Source organism: Carlito syrichta, unplaced genomic scaffold, assembly GCF_000164805.1.
Source record: "Carlito syrichta isolate Samal-C Ts95f unplaced genomic scaffold, Tarsius_syrichta-2.0.1 Scaffold313202, whole genome shotgun sequence".
Taxonomy (NCBI): domain Eukaryota; kingdom Metazoa; phylum Chordata; class Mammalia; order Primates; family Tarsiidae; genus Carlito; species Carlito syrichta.
The window spans coordinates 269653-279646 of record NW_007257298.1 but is presented as its reverse complement, the minus strand read 5'-3'; the positions used below and the strand labels follow the sequence as shown (position 1 = coordinate 279646).

General features: G+C 45.8%; 2 protein-coding genes across 4 annotated transcripts in view; one reads left to right on the top strand and one right to left on the bottom strand.

The window, feature by feature from the left end:
* The window catches only part of ADO (2-aminoethanethiol dioxygenase), a 4451-nt gene extending 170 nt beyond the window's left edge, over positions 1–4281 (top strand). The window contains exon 1 of the mRNA XM_008070232.2: positions 1–4281. This exon is cut by the window's left edge and continues 170 nt beyond it. Coding sequence (XP_008068423.1) covers positions 204–1016 — 813 coding nt within the window. The 5' untranslated portion in view covers positions 1–203 and the 3' untranslated portion in view covers positions 1017–4281.
* A 2526-nt stretch (positions 4282–6807) lies between these two features.
* EGR2 (early growth response 2) overlaps positions 6808–9994 on the bottom strand; it is a 4308-nt gene continuing 1121 nt past the window's right edge. For all 3 annotated transcript variants that reach the window (XM_008070231.2, XM_008070230.2, XM_021718665.1), the window contains exon 3: positions 6808–9275. In XM_008070231.2, coding sequence (XP_008068422.1) covers positions 8026–9275 — 1250 coding nt within the window. In that variant the 3' untranslated portion in view covers positions 6808–8025. The remainder of the gene's footprint in view (positions 9276–9994) is intronic.

The following is a 9994-nucleotide window of genomic DNA, read 5'->3' as shown; positions in this document are numbered from 1 at the left end:
GAGGGGGACGCCGGGCGGGCGCGCCGGGCCGTTGCGGGCGCGTGGCTGCTGAGGTTGGTTGCTCCGCCGCGCGCCCGACTGGCGGGTGGTCGCCGGGCCTCCCGCCTGGACCCGGGCTGCGGGCAGCCGTGGCGGCCGCTGGAGACCGCAAGGGGCGGAGGAAAGAAGGGGGCCGGCCCCGGCATGCGGAGGAACCGCAGAGCATGCCCCGAGACAACATGGCCTCCCTGATCCAACGGATCGCCCGCCAAGCTTGCCTCACCTTCCGGGGCGGCGGGGGTGGCCGCAGGTCTTCCGACCGCCGCGCGGCGTCTGGCCCGGAGGCGCCCATGCTGCAAGGCTTCCCGGAGAACCCGAGCAACCTGAAGAGCCTGCTGACCCAGGTCCGCGCCGAGGACTTGAACATCGCCCCGCGCAAGGCCACGCTGCAGCCGCTGCCGCCCAACCTGCCGCCAGTCACCTACATGCACATCTACGAGACGGACGGCTTTAGCCTGGGCGTGTTCCTGCTCAAGAGCGGCACGTCCATCCCGCTGCACGACCACCCGGGCATGCACGGCATGCTCAAGGTGCTCTATGGCACCGTGCGCATCAGCTGCATGGACAAGCTGGAAACCGGCGGCGGGCAGCGGCCGCGGGCCCCGCCGCCAGATCAGCAGTTCGAGCCGCCGCTGCAGCCCCGGGAACGGGATGCCTTGCGGCCGGGCGTGCTGCGCTCACGGGCCGAGTACACCGAGGCCAGCGGCCCCTGCGTCCTCACCCCGCACCGGGACAACCTGCACCAGATCGACGCTGTGGAAGGGCCTGCCGCCTTCCTGGACATCCTGGCCCCGCCCTACGACCCTGACGACGGCCGGGACTGCCACTATTACCGAGTACTCGAGCCCGTCCGGCCCAAAGAGGCCTCTGGCTCGGCCTGTGACCTGCCCCGAGAGGTGTGGCTCCTGGAGACCCCGCAGGCCGATGACTTCTGGTGCGAGGGAGAGCCTTACCCAGGTCCCAAGATTGTCCCTTGAAGCCGTCGGCGCCCAGGAGCGGTGGGCCGAAGACGTGCTTCCCGTGATCTGGGCCTGGCTGCCCGCGACCCACCACAAGGGCTCTGTCTCTACCCAATAGCCTGGGCTTTGGATCTACTGGAACCAGCGGTAGCCGCTTCCTCGGCAGCCATGGGAAGCACGGGTGACTGGACAGCAGCCACCGGGCATGGTTATGGAGGCGGGGTGGGCGGAGAGGCTAGGTTGTTTCCTCATACTGTCACTGCCACCGGGGCTTTGATTTGGGGGAGTGGGGCAGGGGACTGTCTGAAGCGCTTCCATCCTAAAGCCATGATGAAAATATTCTTCCTCTGTACCCCATACCACACAAAGTACACTAAATGGTTCTCTCCTGCCCCTTCAGTAAAGAGGGTTTGTTTTCCACTCACGCCCTTACCCCCTTTAAATCCTTATAGTTTTAACTTATTGACTGCATGGCCCAGTGATTTGAATTGTTTTTAGTTCAAGTCATTGGTAAAAACTAGGTTTAAAGAGATGAGCTACTGTTTAAAGTGAGCTTTCCTGCCTAATTAATCCCTTGTGCACATTAAGTCATTTTTTCAGTTTAGGGATCACCCTGACAACATAACTATGCATGTAGAGGACAAGATTTATTTTCTTTCCTCCCTTTGCCCAGTAGCCACATATGGTTTACTCAGGCAGTATCTACTAAGAAATTCAGCACCTGCACATCTCTGTGACACAGTCAGAGTTTATCTTCCCCATGAATCTCCAGGTCTGTGAGTTGAACAGATTTCTTGTTGCAGATTCACCCTTAATGCAAAGACTATATTATCCTCAAGTGACTTTTTTTCTTGTCTTACTGTACTTTAAAGGTGATAGGGGTAATTCTGTATTTTTTAACTGATTCAAAGGAGCTGAGTCTGTTATGCTTCCAAACAACTGAATGTAAAACACCCCTTGCTGGCTGTTGAATTCTATACCCATATTTACTTCCAATACTTTCCTGTAAAAGTAGAAAAAAATAATATGTTGATGACTGTTTCACATTCTTTCAGGAACCCTAATGTGCCAAGGGACTGGTTCCAGCTGTGTTGTTGCTGGCAGTGTTATCTCAACCTTCTCCCAAAACAATCCAGTGCTTGGTTCATCTGATACGGTTTTCTGTAGAATACACAGAAGGCACGGATGATCACAGGTAGATAACTGAGAATAAACTGTACTTACTCTACTAGCCATTTTAGCACACCAAAATTTGGGATTAAACACTTTGCATTTCCAACTCTTGAAATGAACAGTTGTGCTGTCTGTGGCTAGCTTTATTTTTGTCCTTCTAGCAGGCTGAGCAACTTTACCTTGTTTACAGATGTATTGACACCATTTGCTTCAGGCCCTGGGGCACTGTTTCTCCCTTTTTACTATTTATAGGATTTCTTTTTTCACAAAACTTTTTAATAACCAAACTGTAGAAGTAAACATTAAAATTTGCCCAGCTGTCAACTAAGCCCTTTTAATTGACTTGCACATGTGGTAATAGAGTTAATATCTGTAAAAAAGAGAGATTTGCTATTGATGGTGAAAAGTGTTTGTTCACCCTGCAGAGAAACAGCATGTGCCTTTTTGTCTTTATGCACAGTGTGTTACAGAGACTCAGGGTGAAGGAGTATCTGTTCCCAATTTTGAAAATAGTATGAAAAAGCAAATTATTGAGGATTTTTTTAAACATAAAAGATGTAAATTCAACAGGACATGCCACTATGTTGTGAAACCTGACACAGGCATAGTACCAAGCATTTTCTCCAGGGTTGCTAAAATTGTTTTATAATAGCTTCACGTTCTGGTGTGGTTTAAAAATGCCTTGGAGGCAGTTTGAAATAACTCTTTATGCCACTCAGTTTGAAAATAAATTCTAGATATGCAAATAATGATTTTCTTAGAAAACTGTCCAAAAAATAAAATGTGGGTTTTTCTTCATAGTACAATAATGAATATGTGTGATTATCAATCACATACCTTTTTCAATGATACTGTAGCAAAAATTTGATTAGCTTTCAAAGATTGTTAATAGCAACGCATATGTTATAATGCATTACCTGGATTACATTAAAGTAAGCTACAAAAACTCATCCTGGGCATTGGAGAGTAATAAAGGAAGAATTATTATGAAAGACTTCATTATGAAAAAAGTTGTTAAAGTTTTCACTTACAAGCAATTTTGAAGAGAAAACTAAGGTGCTTTTCAAAAGAGTGACTGAAATTGTTGCAGGCCAAAACAGCAATATGATATCTGTCTAGTTCAATAAGAGCAGTGGAACTTTTGGTTCACTAATAAATTCTGAGTAAATCAGTGGTGCGAGCAAACTGTAACCTGTTTTAGTGAGCCACTAAGGAAAAAATATGCTCATTACAAAGACAAAATTTGCAGAAAAAACCTTGCACCTCTATGCATAAACTGTTAGTCATGACTGACTTCATGTGCTGCTATTGTGTTTCCATATAGTCCTGCAGTATAGATTATGTTTTAATAACAATTGTGGGATGAAAGTTATCTTCCCCTAGGAAAGACTAATGAGCACAATGATATTAATCACATAACTTTTCTGTTGAATAATAAATGCAATAATTGCCTTTCATGGGTGAGAAATTGTCTGTCTCAGTATTTTGAAGCTTTTAAATTCTCTGGTTATATTAATGGCCAGTTATATCAATGCAGAGTATTGTGTACCTACCTACTACTTTATCAGAATTGATTTTTACTAAGCCTGATTTGAATGGATTCAGTTTACGCCAGTTGCTGTTTATTCATGAAAAGTGTAGCCTTCCTTTTAAGTAATCTGTTTTGTCAACAAAGCGAGTTCTCAGTGTGTAACACTCATAACCCTTAAGTTATTCAAAAATCCACATTTTTTATTCCCCCCTTTGTCTCCTTATGGCTGCCTCAGTGTGGGCATCTTGAGAGTCTGTCATCATTCATCTCTTCCAGATGATCCTGAATCCTGTGTTCTAGCTCTACTGCCCAAAGAAGATGCAATATATCTTTAATTCAGGGCTTGTCCATTGCTATTCAACTCTAACCTGAGGGCAGTGCTACCTCTGTAACTGCACATCTAAATTCGGAACTTAAGGTTATATGCAGAAGCTGACTGCTGATCACTTCCACTGAAATGAGGCATCTACTGTCAAAGAAGGAAGTCATTTGTTAAGCCCCATATAAATACTGAATCTTCAAATCTAGGGATGTTTAAAGTCAGTGTACTTATAGAAAATAAAGGCATGTTTAAAATTGTTTAGAAATAAATCTTTTTTTTATTATTGCCAACATGGAAAAGGAAAAAATGACCTGCTATGTTGTCTACATTTTGAATACTATTAAAGATTCAGTCTATACTGTCAGATTATGTTGTACCAAAAATGAGTGTCCTGCAGATTTCTAAAGCCCACATAATAATATACACTTAAAACAAGTTTGCTTCCTTGAGAATGAGCTTTGAAACAGTATAATGTGAAGACACATCTGAAACAACATCTATTCATACTGTTTTGCCATAATAGAGAAAAGCTTTTATGTTTAAGGAAAATAAGCTAGAACTGTACACAAAGACAAAAATACTTTAATTCTAGGAGGAACGAATCTTAAGACTTAAATTTTTTCTTACCTAGTTGGTTTTTGTTTTCCTGTCAAATTTGTTTAGTTGTAGTTTGGACTGGCAGCATATTGGGTACTTATGTTGATGCTGACCATTCTTTCCCACAAAAACAAATTGTATTGAACTGTTAAAATGTCACAGTAGCCATTTAAAATATATACCCAATAATTTGCCTTCATCTCATTAGCAGTTAGGATATTGAAATTAAATAACCTGGTCTATGAACTCTTGAAAACCTTATTTAGGTATACTCAACCTATTTTTAATATAAACCATCTCAAAAGCATTTTAAAAATTAACAGTAACAACTGAAACAATATTCTGTAAAGCATAAGTAAAATATTAGGTGTATACTGCTATGCTTTATTTCTTAAGCAACGTAAAAAATGAGATGTTTGCACAAAAAGTACCCTTAAACATTTTGAGCAGAGAGCGAAATCTGATACTAGCCTTACATGTTGAAATCTAGGAGTAAAAGCCACAAGGTTGGCGTGGAGAAAACGCTGAGGTGTGGTGTTCCTTACAGTGTGTGTGTGAATGCTACCTCACCAAGCCCACATCAAGGTGAAAGTGATTATGTAACCAGTTTTACTACCATCAAAATGTCGTCTATCTTACTCTTTAAATGACTTTTAGTATAGTGCTTTGTAAACAATGGTTTAGAGTCTCTTGATTGAAGACATTAAAATTTGGCAAGACAATTATATATCTTACAAAATCTTGAGGATACTATATTCTAATACAGTGAAATCTTAGTAGAAACTATTTGTTAAAAACGTAATTATCAAAATGTGGCATTGTCTTATATTTTTAAAAATTGAACAAAAAGGGATAATGCTATGTTGGCAAGTTGGGAAATAGGAATCTAATGGGAAAAGAGTCACCGGAAAAAAATCTAACAGAAGTTTTGCAATCTCTATTTAGTAGCTATAGAAAGAGATACTCTACATTCTTTAAATAGGGATGGATAGAGAGAGGAGATACAGAAGAAAAGGATTAATTACCTCTCCACAAATTGGATCTCAAATTCTAGTGCTGGTAAAGGCAAAGGTGGTTTCCAGGAGTAGCTGTGACCATCTGCTATTCTAAAATACAGGCCAAGTCTCAGGGAGTCTTAACGGTGGCAGAGGACAAACACTATAGGATCTTCAGATGTAGCTAAACAGTGGATGCTCCAACATGTTACATCTGTGTAGGGATCCAGAAGTGGGTGAACTTAAATATTTAGGTCCAGATTTTAGAGTACAGATAATAATTTTACAAATACATGATCTGTTTGCTTTATGTAATAAATGGATAAATTATTTTTGGGGTGAATTTATATTTAAAAATCAACAACAAAAGGTTTGCAATAAAATGAAACCCATGGTCTATACTTTGCGTTATTCAGTATCATGAAGGATCACACTTGCCTATTTAATTTAGATTGTCTTTGAGACTTTCTTGAAGCTAGTGTACACTTACTTATCTGGGTATTTTGATAGTCACTTCTAGAGAACCACCAAACCTGTAGCAGATTAATAATCCTTCCGAATAGGGGTAATCAATTGGGACATGAAGGTGGGAGAGAAATGAGTCCTGGGGTAATTCCTTCAGCAACCCATTAATGCTGTCATCAGCAGCATGAGAGCATTTTCGATTTGAAGAGTTGATAGCTCTTTTCAAAAAGTTTTATGTGGTCATGAGATTAATCCTGGAACCTGAAAGTCATTTCCAGCTTGACCACGCCACCACACTTTCCACAAAGCCACATCTCTTCTGAGTTCCAAGCCCTGGTCAGGGTTCTGAAAGCAGTCGCAAATGTGTAGTCTCTGAGTGGGCACTTGTTTGTAAGTATTTATTTTCCGGAGCCCACTCAGGAGCGGAGAGAAGCTATAGGCTGTTATAGAGGACGGAACAATGAGTCAAAACAACGCCTCCCCGCTTTACACTAATGCACAGGGGAAATCCCCGGAACACTACTGTTTGATTATGAATGGAGACTGCTTTGGAGTCAGAGGGTTGGTGTCCATAGGCTAACAAAACTCGCAGGTCCAGTTTGGTGGAAGCACTTTAACGCACTGGGACTTACTGCTGTTTTTTTAATAATCCCACAGGTGAATGACTATTTAATTCCCACTGAGGAAGTATTTCAGAAATGATTTCTGCAGCAAACAGGAAATATATATATTGTTGAAAAGTATTTATTTACACTATAGTCATAAACCATCCATTATTTTAATTTCAGTTAGTGGTTTTTGGTTAGAATAGATCATTTATTTTTCCACAACTATTAAGAGCTAATAACCAAACAAATCAGCTCCAGTAGCATTATGTACATTCTTATCTGAAATTTGACTACAAAGGTAACACTTTTAAGTCACAAAACAGAGCATACAAAAATATACTTTCTAAAAAAAAATTCCAAATATTAATAGGCAGAAATATACAGCCATACTAAACCCAGGGAGTGATTTTTTTCCACAGTAAGGCAACCCATTTACATGCAGACCCTGTAACATTGTCTACATCACACAAGGCACCAAGGACACTTCCGACACAATTGCATGCATCCTAGTTTCAGATAATATATGTACACCCCCCCCTTAAATAAGTTAACCTCTGACTCATTTCAAGAGATCATAAATGCTTTACATATTTTTCCCAAAGATTCAGAACTTGGAGAACAGTGTACATCAAAAATACACAAAATCTGAGTGGATATACACTGAAAAAATAGTCTACGTTTCTCAAACAACTCAAAAAGGAGCAGATATTGCTATGTCCCTCCCCTCACATTGCACTTCTATTCTCTGAGTTTATAATACATATTGCTTAAAGGGTTGCAACGACTAGATAAGCTTTGATTCACCATTCTAGGGCCACGGAAGGCGGCATAAAGGCCATGCTTCACTCACTGTACAGCAGCCCCCAAATCAGTCTCAAGCCATAAAGTGCACATCAGTTTTGCTTGTCTTTTTGCTGTCCCCACTTGAAGGGATCAACATCTCCCAACCTACTGTAGAAGAAGTCTTAGATCAACTCTGACATCCAGGGTCAAAAACCTGTAATGGGTCAAAATAAGGGGAAGGAGGAGCAAAACCTAGTCAAACAACCCTTTAAAGCAGGGTCAGACCTCAGCCCTCTTGGCCAGGGCCCACCACCCAACTCCCTTCTGAGCCTCCCCACTGCCTCGGGGTGATAGTCAACTCACCTAAGAGAGACTAAAATGGGCTAAGTTTTAGAAAGGACCTGCTTCTAAGTGGAAAGGGGGCAGTGCTAGGCTCCACCAAAGCCTTTTGCCCAACAAAGGAAGGGAGGGACAAGGAAGGGTGGTAGTGTTTGTCGTGCAGCTCCAGCGGATGAAGGGCCTCAGGGAGCTGAGTGTCAGCCTGAGTCTCATCTCAAGGTGTCCGGGTCCGAGAGGAGCAGGGGCCTAGTGGCCCTCCACCAAGAGTGCTGCTGTTGCTGCTGCACAGGGCGCCTCCAGCCTGCGTGCCCCCCGTGCAGGAGGCCGTAGAGGGGGCTGGCACCGATGCAGAAGGGGCACTGCTTTTCCGCTCCTTCTGTCTCAGGTGGATCTTGGTGTGGCGCTTCCTCTCGTCACTCCGGGCAAACTTGCGGCCACAGTAGTCACAGGCGAAGGGCTTCTCACCGGTGTGGGTGCGGATATGGGTGGTGAGGTGGTCGCTTCGGCTGAAGTTGCGCATGCAGATCCGACACTGGAAGGGTTTGTGTCCAGTGTGGATTCGGATGTGCCGGGTCAGCTCATCGGAGCGGGAGAACCGCCGGTCACAGCCTTCTGCTGGGCACGGGTAGGGCCTCTCATGCACAGGCGTCTTGCTGGGTCTGTTGGGGTACTTGCGAGGCCTCAGAATGGGCCGCAGTGGCAGGTGGTGTGGGTTATAGGCTGCAGCCGCAGCAGCTGCTGCTGAGCCACTGCCAGGCAGCCGGGGTCCCTCGCTGCCTCCACTGGCCCCTGGTCCAGTCACCCCAGCACTGGGGCCCCCCAGGGTGAAGTTACGGATGGTGGAAAGTGGAGTGAGTGGAGGGGGCACCCGTAGGGTGTCCAGGGGGCAGGGGAAGGGCTTGCGGTCTGGGCCAGCTGTACCATGTAGGTCTCTCTGGCACTGAGATGGAAAAAATCCAGGATAGTCTGGGATCATGGGGAAAAGACTTGGGTCCGTGGCTGGCTTGGGGGATGGGTAGGAAGGAGGTGGTGGGTAGGCCAGAGAGGAAGAGGTGGAGGTGGTGGCTGCAGACAGGAACGCAGGGTCCTGGTAGAGATCTCCAGCACAGCCAGAATAAGGAGGCGGCGGTGGCGGAGAGTAGAGGTGGTCCAGGTCAGGCTGGGTCTGGGACATGGTGCACACACCCAGGGGTCCTGTGGCCAATGGGTTGGGGGAGGCAGAGGTGACGCTGGACGAGGCTGTGGTCGAAGCTGGGGAGGTGACCCCTTGCAAGATGCCTGCACTCACAATATTGATGATGCCTTCTGGGTAGCAGCTGGCACCAGGGTACTGGGGGTCAATGGAGAATTTGCCCATGTAAGTGAAGGTCTGGTTTCTGGGTGCAGAGACAGGAGCAAAGCTGCTGGGATATGGGAGATCCAAGGACCTCTTCTCTCCAGTCATGTCAATGTTGATCATGCCATCTGGGGAAGGAAAAGGCAGAATGGAGGTGGAGCAATGAGAATGCAGCCTAGAATCCCTTCTCATCCCTCCCACAAGGGTCCATTCCCAAGATCCAGGATCCAAGCACTGTAGAGCTGGGGCAAAGTCCAAAAGGTGGGGAAATTGAGGCCCAGGGACAGTAGGATCCCACTGTGGCAGCCAGTGACAGTCTGGGACTCAAGAACTACCTCCAGGGAAGCAGAATGAGCTCCTCCCAAATGCTCCCCCCCAGCCATCTGTGGCTGTAGTCCCCAATAAAAACACCCAATAATAGCAACAAAAATATTAAAAATTCCCCATCTGCCTGGAACTTCTCTCCCTCTTTTTTGCCTGAGGGTCCCATGTCTGGGCACCAAGGTAGCCACCACCCAAGAATCGACTGATCCCAGCCAATGCCTCCTCTCGCTGGGTACCAAACCGAGAGGGGAGCCCGAGGAGGGGAGTCGGTGGTTCCCCGGCTGCTCCCCCATCCCCGCTGCCTTCTCTGCCTCCCTCTCCCGCTGCGCTTCAGCTGACGGCTGCTGGAGGGAATGGGGGCTGCAGAGGAGGCAGTCAGTAGGTTTCCCTTCCCTCCCAACCTTCTCACCCCTGCCCGACGCCCGCGCGTCCCCGCCTCAGCCCAAGCCAGCGGCCGGGCTTCGAGGAAGGCGCGGGGGCCGCGGGACGACTTTCCACAGCATCGCCAAGGAAACCGGCGGCG